The sequence below is a fragment of the Phascolarctos cinereus genome, unplaced genomic scaffold, assembly GCF_003287225.1.
Source record: "Phascolarctos cinereus isolate Bilbo 61053 unplaced genomic scaffold, phaCin_HiC Scaffold_9;HRSCAF=440, whole genome shotgun sequence".
In the NCBI taxonomy this organism is placed as follows: Eukaryota; Metazoa; Chordata; class Mammalia; order Diprotodontia; family Phascolarctidae; genus Phascolarctos; species Phascolarctos cinereus.
Genome location: NW_027556402.1, coordinates 263062808 through 263088266, shown reverse-complemented (window position 1 = coordinate 263088266; position 25459 = coordinate 263062808). Strand labels below are relative to the sequence as shown.

The window sequence follows — 25459 nt, the reverse complement described above, 5'->3', positions numbered from 1 at the left end:
CTCCCGAAGGTGAGGGCTTGGGCCCCGGGGAGAACGGCCCCTCCGGGGTGCTGACCCCCACCCCGGCCCCCCCCCCCGCCATCGGAAGCCGCACGGCCATGGGCTTCAGTGATTGCAGAAGCAGCCGGGGTTTCCTGGCCTTATCTCGGCCAGCGCGCGGGCGGCCCCGGCCGGGCTGGACAGCGCTGCGCGGCTCCTTCTCCAGCCTCCATCACCTGGCCCAGGGCTCAGCTGGGGACCGGGCCGGATGGTCCTGGGCCCGGCACGGGGAAGGGAAGGGAAGGGAGGGCAAGGTCCCGCTCAGGGCAGTGGGCACGGGCGGCCCCAGGCCCGGGGTTGGGGGGAGGCGGATGCCCGGCTAAAGGCCCCTCTCCCCTGCCCGGCCTCCGCAGGCCGGACACGGAGCCGCTGGGCCGGGGGGAGGGGCGCCGGAGAGCTGGGGGAGGGGCGGGGCCTGTCCCGGGAGGGCGGGGCGGGGGCGGAGGAGGAGGGTGGCCACTGAGCGCCCGGCAGAGCCGAGCCAGAGCAGTGAGCTCAGCCAGCGGCAGCGGCGTCTGCGGAGGTGCGGGACGCGAGCGAGGCCGCGCAGGCAGCCCGAGCCCCTCCCGATCCGCTCCCGGGCCCCTCCCGATCCGCTCCCGGGCCCCTCCCGATCCGCTCCCGGGCCCCTCCCGATCCGCGCCCGATCCCCTCGCCTCTCCTGGCCGTCCGTGAGTCCGGCCGCGCCGCGCCCAGCCAGCCCAGCTTGTTCGCTCCGCACCAGCACAGTCCCCGCCGCCGCGCAGCCATGGGGGTGGAGGGCTGCACCAAGTGCATCAAATACCTGCTCTTCGTCTTCAATTTCGTCTTCTGGGTGAGTGAGGGGTGGTAGGCCAGGCTCCAGGGGCGGCGATCAGGAGGGCGGAGGGCCTGGGGGAGAGCCTGCGCCCTCCCGGGAGGCCCAACGGGGCGACTGGCCGCCCTTGGCCGTGGGGAGGGTCCCTGCCCTGCACCCGCCGCCGCGTACGTACGTGTGTGTGTGTGTGTGTGTGTGTGTGTGTGTGTGTGTGTGTGTGTGTAGGGTGTGCGTGGGCACATACATGGGGACATGGGGGGGCACAGACAATGGAGCTGCTTCCGCGGGCGTCCTCAGCCAGGGGTGTTTTGCCCGGGAAGGGCCCTCTTTTTCCCCCCTCCCCTCGCCCCGCAGTTCAGCCCGAGGGAGGGGCGTCCCTAAGGACTGGGAGTGGGGTTGAGGCAGCGGCCTGAGGTGAAGTTGTCCAACCACCTGTGAGCTTCGGTCAGTTGGTCCATCCGTCCATCAGTCTGTCTGTCCAGACTTCTGTGGCTGCCGGGGGCGCGGGGGTCTGTGGGCGGGGAGGCCTCGCAGCGGTCAGAGCCCACAGCTGTTGCTGGGGAGCCTCCGAATCCCGGCTGCTGTCTCCGCGGGGGACTTTGGTGTGTGGACAACCGTCAGAAGAGGGGTGCTGTGCCTCTCCCAGACTCAGCTCACTGTTATGTTAGGGCCCCACTGGAGGAGTCCCTGGTGTGTGCCTCCGACCCTGGAAGCAGGAGAAGATGGGACTCCCCATCAGATAGCAGGCTTCTAACTCATCCTCAAGGCCAGGCAGGCTGCAGGTGGGGAGGGGGACCTTGAACACTCCCCCTCCCTGTCACGGAGCCAAGTCCCAGTGGAGTCTCCTCACTCCCCTTTTCCCAGCACTGCTAGGGCCTTTCCTTGAGGACCAGGGCCTAGGCCCACCATGTCGTCGTCCCCCCCCCACCTCCTGGGCCCCACTCAGAGGGGCTGGAGCCAGGCAGGAGTCAATTGTGGATGCAAGAGCAGGCTTGTGCACCTTCCCAAGGAAGGGACTCCACGGTTGCCCCAGGGGAGTGGGCATAGGTATGGGCATGGGCACCAGACAAGTCCTGTGTGAGGAGGTAGCCATGAGACCTGGGCCCTGCCAGCCCTGGGGGTGGGTACCTTCCACTCAGGGCGCTGCTGCTGTTGTGGGCTCTCCCCCAGGGCCCAGAACTCTTTCTCTCTTACACACCGAGGGCTGGGGAGAGTTGGCAGAAGCAGGCTCTTAGGGAATATTTGCTGAAGCCATGAGGGAGGAGGGAAGGAGGAGTCAGAGAGACCTGACAGACCCCCCCCCCCAAAAAAAATGTGCATTCCCTCTAAGGTAGGGAAGGTTGCCAAGTGGGGACACCCAAGGCAGGTGACTGGGGGGCAGGTCGACCCCTTGGGGTTTCAGCTCTGTTCTAAGGGTAAGCAAACAAGCAGGCCTGCCCATCCTGGGCACGTGGGACCTTTCCCTCCTGTGGCCTTGTCCTGCCTGCCAGAATTTTATCTCTGATGAACTCGTGTGTTATGTGTAATCTTTGCTTGTTTCTCCAAGAGTGAAGGGGGCTGGAGGAGCCTGACTGGGGAGGGTGCGTGTGTGTGTGAGTGTGTGTGTGTGTGTGTGTGTGTGTGTGTGTGTGTGTGTGTATGTATGTATGTGTGTTGTTGTGATTGGCTGCATGTGTCTGGTTAGCCTGGTCTGGGGAGGGGAGGAGTGTGTATGTGGTATGTGTGGTATGTGTGGGGTGTGTGCACACACACACACACACACACGCACACACACACACACACACACACTTTGGGACTGACAACATCCAGGCTGCCGGTGCTGGCTTCCCATTCTGGAGCTCCTTAAGGTATACAGCGCTCAGGTCCTGCCTGCTTTCTCTCATTTCCTTGGCAGGGAAAGATTACCACCTATAGTCCTTACATTTTAACCATAAGGACTAAGGCACCCAGAAATGAAATGACTTGATTAAGGTCATTAGGCTAATGTCAGTGGCAGGATTTGAACCCCTCCATCTAAGAGGCTCTGAGGGCTTGGGCTCTGCAGCCAGCCCTGCTCTCCTGGGCTCTGCCTTCCTGGGGGTAGCTGTGTCTTCGCTTGCCCTGGGGGCAGGGGGGTGGGGAGCCCCACAGGTTTTCTCTCTTCCTGGCATTATGTTTGTTTTCTCTTGTTTTCTCTCTTCCTGCTTAAGTTTTGCTTTCTGTTGACCTCTGTTCCTGTTCCTGGGGTGGGGGGTTTGTTTCGGTTTTCCTGTCATTCTAAGATCCTGTTGCTTAATTTTGGAGTAAACGATGAACCAATGGGAGCAGGATGTGTGTGTGTTCTGCCTGCAGGCCTGTCCCCCCCCTTCTCCTCAGATATCCTGGGGGAACACTGGCATCTTGCCCCAGGGGGTCCCTCCCCCTCAGGCTGAGGGCTCTCAGCCAGACTCTCCCTTTATGCCCCTTTCAGGGAGGGTAAGTGGTTTCCAAGTGGCAGCTTAGGGTTGATGTGTCTGAGCTGAGCAGGGCAGCTGGGTGGTGCAGGCTTGGGAGGTCCGGGATGGAGATGGGACATGGGTGCCTGGAAGTCCCCAGGAGGGAGCCCTCTCTGGCCCAGGGACACCTGGTCTCTAGCCCTGCTCTCCCTTGGACAGCTGCCCTGTACAAGGAGGGGGGGCACAAACAGTAAAGCCCTCATTTGGCAGATGGGCATCCAGAAAGTAAGGAGCAGGATGGCACGCCGGTGGCTGATGCAGGTTTCTCCATTCCGGCCCTGATGCTGGTGCTAGGTGGATTGGCGCCTGCACCACTCAAGAGGGAGGCGCAGGCCCTGAGGTGGGAGGTGAACTTTGCCACTTTCCCCATGTGACTCCTCTCTGGTCTCAGTTTCCCTATCTGTAAGATGGACCAGATAATCTTAGTTCCCTTCCACCTCTCACACTATGACTCCAGGTCACTTCCCCCTCTTGAGGCTCAGTGTCTAATGGCCAAATGGGGGTGGGGACGCTTTGGATGTTCTCATCCCTAACCCAACTCCAAGTGCCAAGGTGCGGCAGACAAAAGCTTCTCAGGAACAGCCGTGGGGTTGGACAACGGGTGTCTCCCCAAGTTGTGGGGACTTTCTGGCCTGGGGAGCCCTGGAGTACAGAAGAGGCTGGTCCTGGGTATGGAGGGAGCCAGTGAACCCCCACTTGGCCTACATCAGGCGCCACATGCACCCTGGGCATCTCTGGGGTTTGCCCGTCAGTTTGATGAGGTGGTCCAGCTGGCCAGAAGGCACAGCTGAGGAAAGGGGGCATGATGCCCTGGATGTGACATGCAGACACCATGTCAATTGCCCTTGGGTTGGTCTCGGGCCTCAGTTTCCTCCTCTCTTGGAGACCTTAGGGAACACCAGGAATGGGAGAGCCTTTGATTGGGATCATGGGAGCCAGACCTGGGGCTCCAGTCCTTGCTAGTCCCCCATTGTACAAGGGGAGCTGAGGGCAGGGGAACATGGGCCCCACCTGGGCTCATGCCTCCGACCACCTTCTGGGCCGGGTCGGTGATTAACAGTGATGCCTTAAGCTCCTTCTCCGGCCACCACGTGTGGGACCTCTCATGGGACCCAGGCCCGGCTTCTTCTCTCCCCACTCGCTCCCCAGTGCCTCAGTGGGGCTCTGAAGTTGGCTGGGTAAGGAGGAGGGAAGTGGAGTGGTGAGCCGCAGGGTGGGGCTTGTGGCTGGGGAGCCCGCGGGAAGCCACGGTCACCAGGACCACACCTTGGCTGCCCGGGCATTGGAGTGGGTGACCCAGCAGAGTGACGGCTGTTGGGGCCGACCTCAGGAAGGGCCAGGTGGCTTCCCCGATAAACAAGCAGACTTTCGGCCTCAGATTTCCGCTTTCCTCTCCTTTTGTCGTGGCTGCAGTCATCAGGATCTCATCTCTGAAAGTCCCGCCTCTGCCCACCACCTCCCTCCACGGAGTCATGGTGGAGTGAGGGTGTGGACAAACCTGTGAGAGGCTGAGTGTCCTCCGAGCTTCAGCTGGACCTGGGGGTGGAGGTGATTTACCAGCATCCCAGCTCAGGGCACAGGTGGGCTCTTCCTGACTCATCCCTTAGAGCCCTACCCCATCCCAGCACAGTTCAGGCTTGCTTGGACATGGTGGGGGTGGGGGGTGGGGAGGGGTCATCTTTCCTCTCCCTCTTGGGGAAAGGCCAGATAGAGTTGACTGCTGGAATCCTGGGCTCAGTTCCCCGATGCCACCCCCTGGCATTGGCTGAGGAGCCCTTTAAGAGCCCCCATCCCTGGCAGAGATAGGCTTCCCATGCCCTGGGAAGGAGCCGTCTGTTGGGTGGCAATGGGCCAGGCCTGAGGCCGCCAGCCTGATCATCAGGATGGTGGTTAATTAGATGGCATTGTGGGCCTGGGATCCGACCCCAGTCAGCCCCTTGCCCCCTTCCCCCTCTGTGGGAGGTCTTTTTGCAGGCCTGAGGCTGGGGAAGGGCCATCCTTGACCAGCCCCCATGCACTGGGCGGGGGATTTCCATGGCCCACTTAGCCGATTTCTTCCTGGGTTGTCCAGCTGGGCCAGGGTGGACAGAAATCTCATGATCTTCCTGCCCGCCCCTGGGTCTGGAGGAGCCGGTTTGTGCTTGGAACCCTCGGGGCGTCTGATCTTGGAGGAGGCCCTGGGTCTGAACTGTCTTGAGTCGGCCATGAGGGCTTCCTGGGGGAAGCTGGAGGGGTCTGGAGGACAAGGGGGGGGGGTAGAAGGCAGCCTGATGCCTGGGAGGGCCAGATATTTCAGCTCCAGATGCTGGGGTGGGGAGGGTCCTAATTCACTTATCCGGCACCTTCTGGGGGCTGGAGTCAAGATGTCAAAGTGGGCAGAGAACCTTGGTGCCAAGAAGGCCTGGGTTCTGCCTCTCCATCACAGTCTGACTGTGACCCTGGACATGTGACCTACCCTCTCACCGTTGTCAGCAGCACCACGAGAGGCCCGCCCTTTCTAAAAGGCACATTTCATTTTTTTAGTGAAGGGAAGGGGACTTTTCTCTCCCTACTTCTATTGCGGGGAACCCCAAAGTCTGATAAGCAGGAGACGTGGTCAGCAGTGCCTTGTGGCTGCATCCCCAGATGTGTGCAGCGCCTGGCAGCCTTCCTTGCCTATGACATGGGCGGGCGCCAGCCTCCTGCAGATCGCGGTCGGTGCTGAGCTGGTCCCACTTTCCGGGGCTTTCCCAGTGGTTTGCAGGGCTTCAGTTCAGAGGAGGCGTCTGGCTCTTCTCTGAAAATGGAAAATGGGTCGTTAGCCTGCTTTCTTCGATATTTCTGTGGCTGTATTTGAATTCACTTGGTCATGCTCTGTTTTATTCTACGTGTTTAAACACCTGATTCTCAGAGGGAGTCTGTTGGCTTGGCCAGACGGCCAAAGGGAGAGAGTCCAGGCCACAGAAAAGGGCCTGAGCCCTGTCCTGGGGGCACCTCCCACTCCCCCCAGATGCTTTTCCTTCTTACCTGCACCCTCTTCCAGGATGCCCCCTCTTCCTCCTCACACTAAATTCTCCTTCCTAGGCCTGCCCTGTCAGCCCTCCAATGGTGGGGGGCTGCTGGTGGAGTCATTTCACTACCCTCTTTCCCAGATGTGGAGACTGAGGCAGAGACTGCCCAGGACAGGAGCCATTGTCTGAAACAGCCCCAGCCTGGGCCTTAAGAGCCCTGGGTTCCCATCTCAGCTCCGCTTCTGACTCACTGCGTGACCTTGGGCAAGAGCCTTCCCTTCTGCTGAGTTTGCCCATCTGAATGATGGTGGCATGAATGTCTGTGGCCTTTCTGGTCCCTTCTCTGTTTGGTGATGCGGCTGCTCGCTGTAGATGAGGTCGGGGCTCCAGATGTGGGAGGGCTGGAGCTTGGCTGGGGTGGAGAAGGGGGGAGCGGTGTGAGCCCCTCCTAATCAGGCCTAGCCCTAGAGCTGAATTCTTGGCCGATTCTTTTACAGGCAGGCTCGCTATGTCTGCCCTAGAATCGCCGGTGCTGGGGCCCCATTAGTATTGAGGCCACTGGAGGCTGGGAAGGTGTAGTGATGTTTCTCAGGCTTGTGACAGGCAGTCTGATTGGATCACTTGTGAGGCCTTGGGCCAGCCCCTTCTTCTTCTCTGGACCTCAGTCTCTGCATCTGAAAAATGGAGAAGGAAGTCCTGTCCACTGTCCAGCTGTCCCAGAGGCCTCAGGGTACCCCGAAGGCTTTCAGCCCTCATTCAGGACCCGCCTCCTCTCTAGTTTCACCCTTTTGTCTGTAGGAGGAGGCAGCTGGCCTATTGGGGGAGTGGTCCCCACCCCTGAGAGAGGAGGCAAGAAAACCCCTTGTGGGGAGGCAGCTGAGACCTGTGTCTGAGAGCTGGCCAAGTAGGTGGCAGTGCCCAGGGAAGATGGTGTGCGCCTGGGGTGGTCAGTCTAGGGAGGCTTCCCAGAGGAAGCTGAGAGAGCAAGGCTTGGGGGAGAGCAGAGCACAGTGTGTGTGTGTGTGTGTGTGTGTGTGTGTGTGTGTGTGTGTGTGTGTTTGTGGTGGGGGCAGGCCTCCAGCACAGCTGGAATTTTTGAAGCCCTCCCCTTCTGTCCTGCTGAGCTCTGGACCCCCAAGAGGAGAGGCTGTGCCCCATGGAGGCCTTCTGGAACAATCCCCTCGAGGCTGTGAGCCATCACCCTTGGCTTCAGGGCCCTCCCGGGGATCTGCCGCACCTGCCTCCTGGTAAAATATCAAACCCTTCACCTCTGGGGATGATGGCGGGCACAGGGAGGCCTCCAGGGACAGGAAACCTGAGGGCAAGTTGTGAGGCTAGGCATTGGTACCAGGTCCTGTCTGGCCCTCCCCAGCCTGCCATCAGCCCCAAACCCTCAGGGCCTCCTGAAGGCCTCTGGGGTATCACAGCCAAATGCTAGTCTTATCTCTGGGCCTGTTTCTCATCTGTAGAAACGGGAGGGCAATGCATATATTCTCAGCCCCCTCCCTCATCCCCCCACCCATTTGAAAGGAAATGTCTTAGAGGCTTTGGAGTCCAGGGGGAAGGAAGAACCCAGGATTTGGAGGCCCACAGCTTGTGAGGGGCTCCTTATGGGACCTTGGGCCTCAGTTTCCTCTTGTGTAAAATGAATCAGTTGGCCAGATGCCCTTTAAGGTCCAGGAGTTGTCATCCCCTGTGGGATGGTCCCTCTCAGAGCTCAGGACTGGATGACTCCCTGGTCACCTGCCTCGAATTCTTCCCCCTCCTTCAAGGCTCAGGAAGGGGCCCCTTGCTCAGATCCTCTCTGGCACCCCACAGCCTGTTTCTTCTTTGTCCTGAGTCTTCGCCTGTCTCTGTCCCCTCCTCCTCCTCCTTGGATCTAGCATGGAGCTGAGCAGGCACAGGTGAGGCCTTCTTGTAGGAAAGGTGAGAAGCGTGTCATCTTCCGCCCCCCACCCCATCCCCGTGGAGATGCCGCATGGGAGGGGCTGAGGACCCCCCACTCCTGTGGATGTAGGAAGATCAGGCACCACAGAGGGGCCCCTGATCTGGGGGGGAGCTGCAGGCACCTCATCACCACCGGAACTGTCGTGAACGAGCAGGTTCCCAAGCTTAGGGCCATGCAGTGCTCCGGTCCAGGTAGGGACTGCAGCATTACTCACTGAATGTCGCTATTGGTGGGGACCTCCCTGGCCATACAGCCCAGCCAGACCCTGGACAGGAATTCCCTGCTTACCATCCCCATCCTCTCTCTGGACACTCTCCAGTTCCTCAAGTGGCCTTCATCAGCTGTGGCTCCCAGGGCTGAGCCCAGGCATCCAGCTTTGGGTCCGGCCAGGATAGGATTCTTCTCAGCTTGATGCCAGCCCTGGCCACTGTGCCTTGACCAGATCTGAAGGGCCTCATTTGCATGCCCCGTCGCCATACTGACTGACCTTAAGCTTGCAGCCCATCCAGACAGCTGGATCCTTTTCACCCAGACTGCTGCCCAGCCACACCTCCCCACCTCTCCCCGCATTGAAACATGCTTGTGAAATTGATCTTTTGAACCCGAGGGCCAAACTTCACATTGATGCCTGTTGAATTTCATTGGATTGGCCTAATGCTCTAGTTCCTGGGGGACTGCCATCTTTTATGTCCTGATTCTTCCCTCTAAAAGGCAGTTTACCTAGTTTCATGTCACCCGCAAATATGAACAGGCCACGCATGCTTTTGATAAAGATGTTATCCAGGAAAGGGCCAGTCGGAGCGCCCTAGGGCACGCCATTGGAGACGGCCTTCCAAGCTGGCGTTGACTCATTAGTACTCGAGTCCCAGCCATCCAAGGAGCTCCACATTCATCTCTTCTGCTTCCCTTCCCCATCTCCCTATCTCGTTCCCAAGAGCATAGTGAGAGACCTCTTGTTTTCCACCTGGAGAAACCGAGGCCCAGAGAGGAGGAGGCTGAACCAGGGGCCCAGACTGTGCCAGGCAGTTCAATGAGTATTTTTCTCTGGCTTTCAGCTCTCAGGCCTTCTCTCCGTCTCCTCTGCGTGTAGTAGGCTCTCAACACTGAAGGGCCTGACGGAGCTAGTCGAGAATTAACAGCCAGCCCCAGGGGCTCTGTGAGTGCCTTTATTCTTTCTTGCCTCCCCTCACATGTACAGGAGCTAAAAATACCCAGCTGGGAGAACAGCCTTTTATGTATAAAGGCCGAGGGGCTGCCTGGGAAAGCATCAGCTGTGGGAAGAGGCTCAGCCCTGGGAACCCACACCACAGACTCGTCGACAGGCAGGGGCCTCAGAGAGCCCCCAGTGGAATCCTCATTTCACAGCTGCCCAAACTGAGAGGGTGGTGTGGCTTATCTGGGACACTGGGAGTGAGGGTCCGAGGCAGAATCTGAACCCAGTATCCCAGCTCCCTAGGCTGGGTGGGCTTCCACAGGACCACATGTGGGGCCCAGGCGGGGACAGAGGAGAAGGGATCATTTCTTGCCATCTGGGGGAGCCTCATGGAGAAGGCAGGGTTTTTGTTGGGTCTTCGAGGATGAGACAAGCCCCCCTCCTCAGCCTCCTCCTCCCTAGAGCTCTGACTGCTGCTCGTGCCTGGTGGGTGGGGAGCAGGCCAGGGGCCAGGAGGCCTTCCCCCCTGAGCATCTGCCTTGAAGTCAGGGGGCTAGCCTTGGGATTCTGTGGGTGCCTCCTCATGGTAGGCCCTCAAGCAGAGGCTGGGTGACCATTTGTCACCGCTGCTGGGGGATTTCTTGTTCCTGAGCCCTGAGAAGCCGTGATGCTTGCCTGTGCCTGGAAGCAATCAGGTCTTTGGCTGGAGAAGCTGGAAAAAGAGGCTTTGGTGCCTGCTTGGTTTTCCTAAGACCCTTCCAAGGCCGTCCTTCCTGCCCCATCACGCTGGCGCGCACACACATACATGCACATACATGGGTATGCACGTGTGCCCACACAAACTCACATGCACACACGTGCTCACACACAGTCACATATACTCACACACGCATGAACGTGAGCCCAAAAACACACACAATGCCCCTTCTTCCCCTTCTTCTGCTTCTCTCACAAAGTGATGACTCATAGTCCAGGGTCCAGTAGCCCTAAGGAGCTCTTTGTGATGGGGATGAGACCCAGACCTCACTTTCACCCGGGTCTGTGGAGGTTCTGCTAGGTGTCCAAAGATAAGAAGGAGCGCCTCTCAAGCAGGGTGTGGCCAGTGGCCTGCCAGACCCTTCCAGAGCTCCTCACCCAGCCACCTCTGACCTTGCAGGCCCATCTCCCCGAGTTCAGAGCCTGTCCCGGGCGTGCGGGGCTGGGGAGGATGCAGCCCCCGTGCCAGGGGAGATGAGGGCTGTGCAAGGGAGGGGAAGATATCAGCTGGTGCTGGAGGTCTCAGGGGGAGGTGCTGTCGCCGGCTGGTTGGATGCAGGAAGCCAGTGGGGCCTCCAGGGATGGGTGCGCCATGTTCTTTTAGACTGAGAACAGAGGGGAACATTTTCCCAGTGAATTCTCTTTGAAAGAGACAGAGCCCACTTGGGCGTGGGAGGACGCGTGCCTCTGCCCTAGATTGGCTAGCTGTCTCTGGGTCTCTCATTGTCTCTGCCCTCATCACCTGGCTCTCCCGGCTCTGGATCTCACAACGAATCACCCAAAGTCCCTGCCAGCAGAGCGGCAGTCTCCATGGCGGCGCCCCAAGGGATGCCACGTTCTTCCTTCCCAGCCACAGCCGGGGCTCCTCCATCCTTTTCCTACCTGGTGACTCTGGGCCGAGGTTGGGCCTCCCTTGATGCCTCTGACCAGAGATATCCCCAGGCTCCTTCCTCCAAGCCCCTCTGTCTCTGTATGAGGGGGAGAGGGGAACAGAGGAGGGGGAGAGGTCCTGGGCCCTCCTGCCTGCCATCCTGTCATCGAGAAAAGGCTCTCCTCACCTCAGAAGGCAGGGGAAGGGGCCCCGTCTGCACAGTGGGAAGGGACTTCTGACGCTTGTGACATCCCAGGCAAGGGAGGCCTCTGCCTCGTAGTGAGTATCAAGTGAGATGGGGCAGGTACGTTACAGCCCTAGCGTCCTCCAGGCGTGGCGAGTACCATTTCTCCCGGGTGGCTGTAATTGAAAGGGGAACCTTCTGGCCATCTCAAATGTCTGCACAGGAAGGGAGCCCGGACCACTGGCGCGTGTCCAGCATCTCGAGTGAGAGCGCACTTAGCCTTTGCTTGCAGACCTCCAGGGACGGGGAAGTTCATCCCCTTCCACTTGGGCTAGCGTCCAGGCTCCGGCAGCCCGCCTGGCATAGACCCCTTTGCTCTTCAGTCTGTGCCTCCCGAGCATGGCAGCTTTTGGAGGCTTGGGGACCGGGAGGGTCGCCTCCAATGCTCGGCCTCCTTTCTCCAGGATGCCATTCCCATGCCCTTCAGCCCGTCTCCTTAGGGGCCCTTGGGGCCCTTCCCTGTCCTGGATGCCCTCTGCAAACAGTGATGCCCAGAACGGGCCCCAGGACTCCCAGAGCCTGCCAGGCTCTGACCTCATCTGCCATCTCCCATTGAGTCATCGAGCCTGCTGCCAATGGACAAGCATTAATTAAGTGCTCAGTGTATGCCTAGGGATACTGACTCAGGAGCTACTGAACAGGTCCCACGATCTTCGATTCTGGCAGGGGACCAGGACCCTGAGCCTGTACTCTCAGCGCAAGACGTGTGGGCTGGCTCTTTCCAGGCCCAGGGTCAGGTTTGCCTCCCACTCATCAGAACACACAGCGGTAGAGAGAGCTTCATTATCTCTCCTGCCCCAGGCATCTTCTCTGGCTGCCCCCGTGCTGGGACCATGCCTCTTCCTGCTGCCAGTCTGCCGGATGCGAGGTGAATCCTCACTCCCATTTCTTTCACATTAACATGGGCACCTGACCTCCTCTGTGTCGGGGAATGGCGTTGGGTCCTGTCAGGGGTTAGTCGTCTCTCTCTCTTGGGCACCAGTCTTAGCTGAGAAGGATAGGGCCTTGCTCTAGTCACGGGGCTCATCTGGCCAAGCCCCAGTGACCCCCGGGAGGCCAGAAGCGCTTCTGTGCTTTGGGGTCTCAGCCAGCTCTGACTCCCTGGTGTATCTACAGTCCCATGTTGGGTGACCATTTGGAAACATTTGGGAGGCAGGAAGAGGACCCAGAGGTGGGTCAGCAGGCCTCTGCCTCTGTGACCTGCCTGTGACCTTTCCCCTCTGATCCTCCATTGCCACATAACCCTCACGTCCTTTGTAGTTGACCTGCTGTGATCCTGAGGCTAGCTGATTTCTGCTCTGGGGAGGGGACAGGATTCTCCCCCCTCTCTTGCGACTGACAGTAGCAATGACCTCCATGGCACTTGGAGAGGACAGCCTGGAACGTTGGGAGGGGAGGACAAGGGTGGCATCTGGCAGGGACCCCAGGTCCTCATGGTCGTCTTGTCATTCGAAAGAGGCTGCCCCGTCCCGCCCACCCCTGTGCCCTGGCCCTCTCCGGAGGGCTTCTGGGTAGAAGCCAGGCTAGGAGCTCAGGGTCCAGCCACCCGGAGGTGCCCCCTGGGCTTTCCCTCGTTCACTAGCCAAAGAGCCATCCTCTGCCCTCCTCACCAACCCAGGCCCTTCTCCACTCATCCTCCTGGGTCCATCCTTAGGAGGGAGGGGACCCTGGGGAGCAGACTGGTTGTATGTTCTCAGGCCAGGTGTTTGGGCTTCAAAATTCCTCACTCCCAGGTCTAATTTGTGTAAAATCCCGGCCCCACTGGCATGGAAGACTTAGCTGGGCTTGGGCATCATTCCTTTTTTTTGGTGAGGCAGTTGGGGTTAAGTGACTTGCCCAGGGTCACACAGCTAGTAAGTGTTATGTATCTGAGGCCAGATTTGAACTCAGGTCCTCCTGACTCTATCCACTGCACCACCTAGCTGCCCTTGGGAATCATTCTTAACCTTCAGTCTTCATCGTGGCCCCTGGGGAGTTGGGAGGGGGCGGGGGGGGCAAGAAGTTCTGGGGCTCAGGAACCCTGATCCCCCAACCAGCCTTGTGGCTCCAGTGGGCCCCTAGCTGCCCACGCCCTGCCCAGAGTGGCCCCTTTCCCCCCTTCCCTCCAGACCCTCTTCTGTGCTGACAAGGTCAAGTGACAAGTCTCCTTGGTGGGTCTGGTTTGCTTTCTCTGTTCGGGCTCATTGCCTCACTTCAGAGTAACTCGGTAGGCTTTACCTACCAAGTGACCATCTTGTACCCTGCAACCAAAGCTTCATGTCCCCCAAGTGGGCTCCCAGCCTCTGCCTGGAGACTTCTGGTGAGGCGAAGCCGAGGAAACTCTGCCTCCCGGGGGGGGGCTCATGCTGCCTTTGGAAAGCCCTGGGCCTTGGTCGGTGAAGCCTCAGTCTGCCTTCTTGGGCCTTGCCTCATTGCTTCTGGATCAGCCTGCTGGGGCCGAGCAGAGCTAAGCTACTCCATCCCTCTTCCACAGGATGGCCCTTCCGACACTGGGGCGCAAGCATCATATCCCTTCTCCAGGGGAAGCATCTGCAATGTACGTCATGTGTTCAGTCAAGGCCTTTGCATCGCCTGGATGTCCCCTTCTGGACACCCCAGCCTGACATCTCCTGCCCAAACCACCTCTGATTTAGGCTCAGAGGAGTCGACCTCATCATTCTAGGATTTGGGAGGCATCCGCCCCCCCCCCCCCCGGGACCCATCCGCGGAGGCCTCAGCCAGGGGACGTCGAACCATTGTCCAAAGCCACCTAGCTGCACTGATGGAGGCTGTGGTCAGGCCCTTCCCTCCTTGCATTTGCCAGAAGAGATCCTTTTTCTCGGCCCTTTGTCCACAGCCTTGTCCTCATCCATTGGCCGAGTGACCCTCCCAGAAGAAGCACGAGGCTGGTGGCCTAGCCGTTGATGGAGCCGGGAGGGCGGGCTCTGCCTTCTCTTGGCCTCTTCCCTTTTCGGAATGTCAGGACAAGCCTTGTGGGAGCACTCCCATTCTCAGATGTCTCTCCAAGGGCTCAGCAGTCACACCTGCCCATTCTTTCAGGCCCAGGGAGGTTGTCTGAGAGCCGCTAGGGGCTGTCTTATTTAAGCTGCCCTTGGGGAATCAACTCCCTGTCACTTTCGTTCATTCTTTAGAACTCAGAGAAAATCAAAGAACAATGCTGACCAGGCTCTGTGCTGGCAGGTGGTGTGGCCCCAGCTTCCCATCTCTCACTACAGCTTGCTGATCCCCAGCTGGCCCACCCTGCCCAGGCTTCTCTCATCTTCCTGAGCCACAGTGCGCCTGCTTCTGTGGGTTCCAGGCCTCTCCACCCGCGGACATTCATCCTCTGCTCCTGGCCCTAGCTTCCATCTTGTCCCAATCTTTTACAGGCTGGTCGGGGAGCTCCCTGGGCAGCCACATTCAGACAGTTCCTGGTTTTCCTCCTCTTTGCAAATATCTCTGTTTGTGCCTCGAGAATTTTCCCATCCCTCCACACAGTCTGACTGCCGTATAGAACAGGGGTTGGCAAACGATGCTCCATGGGCCCAATCTGCTGTCCTTGTTGTTTGCAGGGCAGGGTGGGGGCAGCTAAGAGTGGTTCTTACATTTTTAAATAACATTTTCTTGTATTTGAAAATGTGCAGACTATTCTTAGCTCCCGGGCAGTCCAGTTTGCCAGCCCTTGCTATGGAATAAAGAGTGCGGCTCTGTGGGACCTAGCTCTTCTTCCTCTGAACCCTTTGAAACACAGCTGCCCTCCCTGAATCTCGGGTGTTTGCCAGACAGACCCAGATTTCCTCTCCTTGTCCATCACATGCTCTGAGAGGAAGCAGTCACTTCCCCTCACCAGTTCCCAGCAGCCAGGTCCTCTCTGTTAGTGAGAATCTGGCCCAGCACTGGCTTCTTCGCCCTTGTCAGCTCCTCTGCCTTTCAAAGAATGAAATTATCACAAGGGTGCATAAAAAAGTCGTTAGTTCCTCTGCTTTCGACAGAGGCACCGTCAGCGCTGCCTAGCCAACGGAAGTTCCTCATCCGGGGTAGGATGCCGTTGGTGCCAGATGGTGGCATCTGTTGCCACATAAGCCTCATGGCAGTTGTTGGGGGGTGGCTGCAGGAATGGCGCCCATTTTAAGGATGAGGAAACTGAGGTTCTGGGAGATCAAGCGGTTCCCGGCTCTTCCCTGGCTCCGTAGTCATACACCCTCCCCTCCAGCTCGCCTTCCTGGTGCTGCAGCCTGAGGATCGGGAGCCTCGGGTTCTGGCTCGACTCTGTGCCCACAGACCTTGTGACAAGACCTCTTCTTCTGGGTGGCACTCAGTTTTCCCATTTGGAAAATGAGAGATTCAGTCCCTACCCCTCCCACTTCTAACAGTCTGTGCCCCAGCCCCCAGCCCTTAGCCAGAGTTCCAGAGCTCAGCCCCCCTGACTTCCTGCACTGAGGGGCCATTCGGCTCCTCTGAAGTAAAGGCGATTGTTTGGTCTCCTGGGCAGGGTGGCAGCAGGCCGGCCCTTGGGCCCCGTGTCCCAGCAGGATGACCTGAGTCCATCCTCTGCGCTTGGCCCTTGGGCTGGGCTGGGACTAGCTCGTCCCTGAAGTGGTTTGTTCTGCCTCAGTTTCCTCACTTTGCTGCCTCTGCTGAAGAGGCTCCGTTTTCCACCTCTGTCTTCCCACCTGTTGCCTTTCTTTGGCCAGAACCTGCCTGGAAACAACCCCAGAGCCTGCTGGTGTGATCCCAGGCATGTCACAGACTGTCTCAGAGCCTCAGTTTCCTTGCAGTAAGAAGCTTGCTGTGACCTTGTGAAGAAATCACATGACAAACCTCAAAGCTCCTGGGGAAATGAAGCTGCTTTCCTGGAGGCCAGACCCAGGGTCCGTCTTTCAGGGAGTGACACAAGGGCCTTGCTTTGGAGTGGACGCCTTGGCCTCTCCCCCACTGTGTGTGTGTGGGATGTGTCAGGGAGCCTTCGGCCTTCGGTTTTCTTCTCTGGAAAATGAGGGACTGGGATTTAGGAAACACTGGGGCTCAGAACGAGCGGATCTAAGTACTGGCGGGGTCTTGGCTCCATGAGGAGAGGGGAGGCCACGTGCCCACTTGTGGGGGAGGGGAGGGGAGGTGTTCAAGTGTTCCTCTTCACATGTGGGCTGGATAACTGGAGAACCTTGGACGTCCCCTCCCTGGGCCCCTCCTGGGGCCGGCTCTGCTCTGCTCTGCTTGGACAGAACCAGAGGCTTAGATTCTCAGAGAGAGAATGCGGACTGGGACTTGTCCCCAGACAAAGGCTCAACACAGAAGGTGGGGAGAAGATTCCCAAAGGGAGGTCAGTGCACCCAAGAAAGCCTCCTGTCTATTCCGCTCCAGGTGCTGCCATTGCTGGGGCCATCCGGGAGGAAAGCAGTGGGGTGGGGGTGGGGTGCCCTCCTGGACCTGGGTCGGATCAGTGCTTCTGCCTTAGCTGCCTGGGCAGGTGAGAGAGGACCGGAGACCCGGTGGAGCTAGGGACAACTAGGATGTTGAGGCTGGGTGGGGAGAGGGGTTGCCCTTTAAATATCTGAAGGAGGGCATTTTTCAAATAGAAGAAAGGGGAGAGAGGAGAGAGAGAGAGAGAGAGAGAGACAGAGAGAGAGAGGTGGAGGGAGAGGGGGCAGGGAAGAGAGGGAGAGTTCCATTTAAAGTAACAACAGAAGACAATGACTCTCTGACACTTAGCTCCCTAATCTTTCTGCAGAGAGAGCTGGGCTCCAGCTCTCTCCATCCCAAGCAGAGAATGGCCGGTCTGGAAGGATGGGGCCACTAAAATGTCTGTTCTCTTGGGGAGCTAGGCCTCAGGACCCTGGAATAATAGATACCCAGAGTAGAGAGGCATTGGGGAGGCCTGACCAAATATGCCTTTACGGAGAGCAGAGGCACAGTAAAGGAAGAACTGAATGAGTGAAGAGACCATCATCGGTGATGGCCAGACTGCCACTCTGATAAAAATATTACCCAATCAAATGATCAAATTGACACCTTATGGAATATGACAAAATAATAACAAAATTAATATGGAAGGAGGCAAAAATAAAAAAACAATCTGGTCAGTCACTAAACATTGATTAAGCACCTGCTGTGTGCCAGGCACTGTGCTAAGCCCTGGGGATACAAAAAAAGGCAAAAGCCAGGCCCAGTCTCATGTAAGGGCTACCTCCCTAGAGCCCCACACGAACAAGTGGCCGGTCCCCAGGACCTAGGGAACGGTAAAAGCACCAGCTTCAGCATCGCTGGAACTCAAATTAGATTACGTGGTTCTAACTGCATGGCCAGCATGCTCGCATACTGAGTAAAAAGCAGAAAATACGGCCTTGGAAAGGACCCGCTAAGCACAGCTCAGAGCAAATGAGCCTAGCAGACCGGAAGGTGACACACGCACGGCCCAGGGGAAACCCGGACGGCAGCATGGTGGAAAATGAGGCGTAGAGCAGCGACTCACACTACCGCCCACGGTCGGCACCAAGCAGGTTAATGAGCTGAACGGTGGCAGTCGCCCATTCAGGTGCTGGAGCAGAAGGGAGGGCTCTCTGCCTCATGACCCGCTGGGATGTAGAGGATTCCCCAAAGCACTCTTGCATGTGAGAGGCATCTGCCTTGGGCCACTGGTTCCCCCAAGGGACTTCTCTGGGGAGGAGACTCCCTCCCTGGAGGTCTTCAGCCAAGGCTGGATGCCCACTGGCAGGACTGTGGCTGCAATTCCTGCGCAGACATGGATAGGCTAGACTGGCAGCCTCTGAAGGCTCTTCCAACTCCAAGATTCCGCCTGTCCCCCACTAGACTGGAGGCTCTGTGAGGGCCAGAGTCAGAGTAGCACACAGTAGGTACTCGATCTCTCCTCTAGTCAGAATGTCTGTCCATCCCCTTGTCTGAAATGCCCTTCAAGACCTAGCTCAAGAGCCTTCAGGATCTAGCCCCTGCCCTCTCCAGTCCACCCAGCCCCCGACCTCTCCAGTCCACCCAGCCCCCAACCTCACCCAGCCCCCGACCTCTCCAGTCCACCTTGGAGCACTTCACCCAACACTGTCTTATCTCAGATCAGAGAGAATGTAGAGTGCTCTGCTCTGGGAGTAGCAAGGGGGCTGGTTTGTCTGGAAGAGAGGGGTGGGCAGAAGACTGGAAAGAGCCGTTGCCCGAGGGCAAAGGGCTCCACGGGCCAATAGAGGACCTGCCATTTCATCTAGAGGCAACAGAGAGCCACAGGACATCCTGGGGGAGGGCTGACAAGGTCTGGCCTGCTGTGGAGGCAGAGGGACCAGGTACGAGGCTCCCACCGTGCTCCAGATGTCCCGGGTCAGGGCCCGAACTAGGCGTGGCTCTGGGAGGGGCTGTGTGGTATAGCAGATACTTGGCATGGGCCTCAAGTCACACAGACCCGATCTTAAGTCCAGACACAGCCAGATACTGGCTTTGTGACCTTGGACAAGTCGCTTACCCTTTGGGCCTTAGTTTCCTCATCTGTAAAATGAGGATTCTTGACTAGACGAGTGCCTATGTAGAAAAAAGGAGACCTATAAGAGAGGTACCATGAAGGCAGACGGTCAGGTTGGGCAGTGGGCTGGGCACCATATTCTTCTGAATGGCTCTTAGCGCCCGGCACAAAGCCAGGCCCAAGGAGGTGCTGGCAGACACTTGCTGGGGGGTGGGGGTGGTGTAGTTTTGTCCATCCATCCGCCTTCATCTCCCTCCAGGAGAGCTGTGAGCGTGTCCCAGTGACTCTTCTTGGTGCCTGGAGTCTCTGGGCCCTGGACTGTGGCCCAGGCTGACCGGACCTCTACTCCATCTGGTCCATGCTCTCCCGTCACCTGTGCTCAGCAGGCCTTTCCTGCCACTTCTCTCTGACATGCAAACAGGTGGAAGAGCTGTCCTCACAGAACTCTGTCCTTGAGGGGAAATTGTGCCCTGCTGAGGGTATGCCCGTGGGCATGAGTGCATGTGTATGTGTTGGTCAGGTAATCAATATCTATGAAGCGCCTGCTACGCGCCGGGCTCTATGCTAAGTGCTAGGGCTGCAAAGAGACAAAAGCCGGGCCCTGCCCTCAAGGAGCTCACAGTCCAGTGATGGAAACAATGTGTAGACAGGTATGTGCAAACAAGTTATTTACAAGACAAGTAAGAAATGATCAAGAGGGGAGTACAGGAATGGAGAGGCGGGGAAGGCTCGGCCCAGGCTTCCTGAAGAATGTGGGGACTGTGGCTGAGACTTGAAGGAAGCTGGGGAGGTCAGTGTCAAAGAGGAGGAGGGGGAGCCCTCTGGCCCAGGTGGCCAGGGAGAATGCCCAGAACTGAGGGACAGAGGATCTTGTTCTTGGAAGATCAGAGGCCGGAGGTCCTGGACCCAAGGGTATGCGCTGAGGAGTGAGGGGTGAGAAGATGGGAAAGTGCTGAGGCCCAGCAGAGTAGTCTGTTTTTGCTCCTGGAGGAGATGGGGAGCCACTGTGGAGGAGGGGAGTGAGATGGTCAGACCTGGGCTTTGGAGGCTGAATGGAGGACAGACTGCAGGGGCAGAGAACTGAAGCTGGCAGATGTCTCAGTGGCTACTGAGGTGGTCCATGCCTGAGGAGAGGAGGGTGTGGACCAGTGTGGAAGCGGGGTTACAGTAGGGAAGGCAGTGCATGTGAGAGCTGGTGCAGAGGGGAAAGCCACAGGCCTTAGCACCATATTGGATCTGAGGGGGAGAGAGAGTGAGGAGCCCAGGACGACTCCCAGGTTGGGAGCCTGAGGGCCTGGGAGGATGGGGTTGCCCTCTGCAGTAATAGGGATGGTAAGAGAGGGGAGAATTTAGGAGGAAAGCCCATGAGTTTGGCTTTGGACAGAATGAGTCTTAAGATGTTGACTGGATGTCCTGTTCAAGATGTCTGAAAGGAAGCTGGAGATGAGAGATGGGAGGTCAGCAGAGAGACTGGGACAGGAAAGGGAGATTTGGGAATCATGAGCGTAAAGATGGTACTGGAGCCGATGAGACCACCCAGTGAAGTAGGTCAGAGGGAGAAAGAGGGCCCAGGACACAACCCTGAGGGACACCTACGGTTAGACCGAGTGACCTGGAGAAGAATCCAGCTAAGGAGACAGAGAAGGAGTGGTCAGAGAGGGTGGAGGAGAGCCAGGAGAGAGGTTTGAAAACCTAGAGGAGAGAGTGACCAGCAGCGGGGAGGCGGCAGAGAGGCCAAGGAGAACTAGGAGTGAGAAAAGGCCATGGGGTGTGGTCACTAAGTGGAGAGAAGGGTCAGTGGAATGATGAGGTCAGAAGCAGGTAGGAACAGTTAAGAAGAGCCCCTGTTGGACCAGGTCAAAAGAAAGAATAGAATGAATGGGAGGGCAGCATAGGATTAAGGGAAACAGAGTTAGTTTTTCACAACATGTCTACTAGGGACGTGTTTTGCATAACCTATATTGAGTTGCTTGCCTTTTCAATGAGGGTGGGTGGGGAGGGAGGAAGAGAGAAAATTTGAAACCTAAAGTTTTGAAAAAAATATGTTTAAAAAAAATGTTTTCACATGCTATCGGGAAATAAGAAATACAGGAAATGGGGTACAGAAGTCTATCCTGCCCTACAGGAAAATAGAAGGGGAAGGGGAGAAGAGAAGGGGGGAGAGATAGAAGAGAGGACAGACTAGGGGAAGGGATATTCAGAACGCCTGCCATCTTGGGGTGGGGGAGGGGGGAGATGGGGTGAAACTTTGGAACTCAAAAACTTGTGGAACTGAATGTTGCAAACTAAAAATAAATAAATTTACATGAAAAAATAAAATAAAACAACAACAACAAAGGAATGGCACTTAAATCAATGTTTTAGTCTACTGAAACACATGCTTTTTAAAATAGTAAAAATAAAAACAAATTCCAGTTAGGAAAAAAAAAAGAAAATGACAGGGGTAGCAATCAGAAGAATCAGGATTCAAATCCAGGGCCTATGATTCCAAATTCATACTCTTTTACTAAACCACGATGTCTTTGGCTAATGGATATCTGAGCTTCTGCTTGAATCTGTGTCTTCTGACTTAAGGTTGAGTGCTCAATTCCATTCTATGTACTGCTTTCACACCAACCCCCCAGTTAAAAACCTTCAATGGTATTCTGTTATATAAAGGATGAAGTCCAAATTCCTTTGCTTGGCATTAAAGGCTCTCTATAATCTGGCCTTCATTTTTGAGCAACTGAGTCACATTTCTGGGTTTTAAGTTTCCTCATCTCTTAAATTAGAAGATTAGATGATTGTATATTAGTATTAGTAGAACTGTAAGGGATTCCACTACTCTGCTATTCCAGCTGTATCTACTATTGCTTCAAACTGGCTTACTCAATGTCCTTCAATCATTTCTTTTGTTTTCTCACCTCCATGCCTTCATTCATGCTGTTTCTCTGTGTTCTTTCCTTATTATTAGTTTCTTTTCTCAGAAACTACTCATTTTTTCCTCCCTCAATTAAAACTTTACCATCCCTCATGGTCAGCTTATATGTCATTTTTTCTATGAAGAACACTACCACCTCAGCTATAAGTTATTTCTAGATTACCTCTTAAAGCCCATGTTATATATATCACTAATTTGTCATTCATCATTTGCTTATTGGTTTAGTTTACTTATTTTTTCTAGTTGATATCCCCAGCTGGATTATAAATTGCTTGTGGGCAGGGACTGTATAGTAAACATTTTTGTGTTCCACTAGGCGCCTAGCATAGTGTAATACTCATAATATATTCTCAGTAAATATTAATTGATTATTTAAAAAAATAAAAAGAAGAGCCCCTGTTGTAGGCAGCCCCTCAAGGACTTAGCTAGCTGCAAAGGGCAAGAGAGCTAGGGGCATGGTGAGGGGGGATGGGAGTCAAGGCGGGGTTTTGGGGGATGGGTTTGCAGGCAGAAGAGAAGGAACCAGTGGAAAGGGAGAGCTGGAAGATAAATAAGAGTGGGGATGACAGAGGGAGCAATCTGCTGGGGGAGACAGGACTTCAGCAGGCCTTGGTCAGGAGTAAAGTAAGGCCACCTTATCGTGTCCAACAGGTGGGGGAGGAGAGAGGGCTGGAGGCATCCGGGCGATGTGGGGTCTCGGGAGAAGAGGGGAACTCACAGCACCTGGCCTCCAGTGTGTCTGTCAGATGCAAGTGTGTGTGTGTGAGAGTGAGTGTGTGTGTAAGAGAGTGAGTGTGTGTGTGAGAGAATGTGTGTGTGTGTGTGTGTGAGAGAGAGACAGAAAGAGAGAGAGAAAGCCCCTTCGCGTGCTTGGGGCTCCTTCACTCGACTACTCTTGGGTGGGACACTGGTCCTGGGCCAGAGATGCCCGGCCTCTGGCCTCCTTTCCTAGCCCTGTTTTTAGGGTTAAGTGTGGGGGTGTGGGTGGCTGTGTGGGTGCGCATATTCGCAGCCCCTCGGGGCTGTCTTGGTGATGTAGTCACAGCAGTGAATAGACTCTCATCTGGGCCTGGGGAGCAGAAGAAGATTGAGGCTGCCCGTCCCTGGGGGCCTCCAGAAGGAATGGGGAGCCAGAAGTGGGAGCAAATGGAGCTTTTTGCTGGCGTCCTTAAGGAGGGCCAGGTTCTGGTACCAGATCTGTTTCTGATGGTCCGGGTCACCTTGGTCAAGTCCCTTCTCCCGCCTGGGCCTCAGTTTTCCTCTTCTGTTCAAGGAAAGGGTTGCATGTAATGGTCTAGGTTCCCCAAGCTCTGACACAGCACGCTCTTTATCTAAGGGCCTTCCTGGTGACTTCCACCTTCTGTGTTCTAAGACTCTGCCAGCTCTTACTTTCCATGGTCTGTAACCGAAAGCCGTTCTTGGCTCTAATGTTCTAGGTGCCTGGTGCTCTTTGGAAGAGAGCAGCTTTTGGGGTAGACAAGGTGCAGTGGCTTGTGGAGTCCACTGTGTGGCCTGAGCCTGCAGGGCCTGAGCCAGGGGCAGTCACCCCGCCCTGTACCGAGGAGCGTATTGAGAGCATGTCAGGGAATCTTTCTTGAAGGGAAGTTTTAAGGAGCCCAGAAACCCCATGGCCACATCCTCTGACAGGGCGCAGACAGCAGGCTCCCTCCTTGGGCAGCCCTCCAAAGCCAATGTCTGCACCACAGGCCCAGTCCTGTAAGGGTGAGAAAACCGCAGCCATCTTGTGAGTGGGACCCAGAATCCTGGAGTTGGGCAGGTGGCTGGTGTGGCTCCTTCCTCTGCTGAACCTGAGCCATCTCCCCCAGCTCTGAAGGCTGTGGGGCAACAGGGCCCTGGAGAGTCACGACCTAAACCTGGCTGTGGCTAGGCACCTTCAGTTCATCACCGGTCACGGCCGGCTCCCGTCCTTGGTGGCACGGGGCTGGCTTCTGCCTAGCGCCCTCCAGCCCCGGAGCTCGCAGGCTGGAGCCACACAGGGGCAGTTGGCAGAGTGGCCTTGGAATGGACAGCCTTGGGCTGGAGGGCTCAGAGGGCCTCAGCGGGCAGGAAGATGGTCCCCACTCTATCTCAGTCGCTTACCTGGTTTCTCTCCTACAACAGCTGGCCGGAGGCGTGATCTTGGGGGTGGCCCTTTGGCTCCGCCATGACTCGCAGACCACCAGCATCCTCCATCTGAATCTGGATGATAAGCCGGCTCCTAGCACCTTCTATGTGGGTAAGTGGGGCCCAGGCTGGGGGAGGGAGAGCCCACCTTGGTCCCTCTCTTGTTGGGGTCAGCCCCTGGAGACAAGTCCAGAGGCCTGAGGTCTGGTCCTCCGTTTGCCAGTGACTCGCTTTTGAGTGTCTCCGTCTGTGGGCCTCAGTTTTCCCATCTGTGTAATGGAGGATTTGGACTTGATAGGACAGCTGGTAGGGCCCTCAGATGTGGGAGCCCCTCTGGCCGTGCAGGGAACTGTCTTTCCAATCTGCAGTTGGGTTCATTGGATGAGCCCCCCAACCCCTGGTGTTCCCAGTTGTGTCCTCAGGGAATCAGGAGGAGCATACTTGGATCCTGCCTGCTCTGGGGGGCCTCCCAGTCTGGGGGGTGAGAAAGATGAGGAGGAACTAATTAAGTGCCCCATGGGGGTGGGGGGCTGCAGAAACTTGCCTGCCCTCTGGAAGGGCCCTGAGGCCTCTGGGACAGCTGGGGTCTGAGCTGAGTTTGGAAGGGGCGTAGGATTCAGATAGGCTGGGGGGAAGGGAAGGGAGCAAAGGAGTGGGGTGCCCCAGGGCAGCCCAGCCCCAGGGAGGGTGCTTGAGTAAAAGCCTAGGGGATAGTCTAGTGAGCCCTGGAGGCCAGAGGAAGAGGGGAAGCCTCAGGCCTGTTGTACTGCTTCACCTGGCTCTGGCCCAGGCCATTAGATGGGCCACTCCCCCACCCCCATCGTCCCCTGGGGCTGGCAGGGGGACCCCCACCCATCACCCCTGGTTGAGGGGCAGTATTCCTTAGTCTGCTTGGGGCTCCTTCACTGGGTACTCTTGAGTGGGACACTGGTCCTGGGCCAGAGCTACCTGGCCTCTGGCCTCCCTCTCTAGCCCTGTTTTTAGCTCTCTACTTTCTTGTTTGCAGGGGAGCATGTCTGCGATGAGGGGCACCTTGCCCCCATGGCAGGGATGTGGGTGTGTCGGGCCCTTTGGGTTAGGTTCTGGACCTTGGGAAGGGTAGGGAGCCCTGGGAAAGCCTGGTGCTTCCTCACTGTACCTTGCCTGGAGGGAGGGAAGGGGGCGGCTGAAGGAAGAGCCGGGCCAGTAGGAAGGCAGCCCAGAGGGGGGGGGGCCAGGGCTGAGTCACATCCTCCACAGCCCCAGGGGCGCCGGGGCTGCTCCATCCCCTCCATCGCCTTCCCTCTCTCAAAGCCTTATTTGGCCTCTGCTTCTCCAAGACAGCAGTTGCTGGGAGGTGGAGCCCATCCCCCCTGTGGCCCCAGGATACTCAACCCCAGTAGGCTACTTGCCAGGGCCAGGGGTGGGCAGTGGGGAGGCTTCCCTGATGACCTCTGCCCTTTGCTTTCAGGGTACCTAGAATAGGGAGGCAGAGGACCTGAGTTCAGATCCTAATGTTTGTTAGCAGTGTGACCTTAGGCAAATCTGCATTGTCCTGAGCCCCCACTGTCCGTCAGACGAGGGGGTCAGCTGAGGGTCTCTCAGCCAGTGGGCTCCCTTGGGCACCTTGGCCATGACAGGAGACATCTGGGTCCTCAAGCCCCTCGACTCTGTCTCTTTTCTCCTTATTTAGTTGTGGTAAAGGAGACGGCAGCTGCTGTCCATCT

General features: G+C 57.1%; 1 protein-coding gene across 1 annotated transcript in view; it reads left to right on the top strand.

The window, feature by feature from the left end:
* Window positions 1-504: 504 nt before the first annotated feature.
* CD81 (CD81 molecule) overlaps window positions 505-25459 on the top strand; it is a 38419-nt gene continuing 13464 nt past the window's right edge. The window contains exons 1-2 of the mRNA XM_020970716.2: window positions 505-853; window positions 23751-23865. Of these exons, the coding sequence (XP_020826375.1) occupies window positions 788-853; window positions 23751-23865 (181 nt within the window). The 5' untranslated portion in view covers window positions 505-787. The remainder of the gene's footprint in view (window positions 854-23750; window positions 23866-25459) is intronic.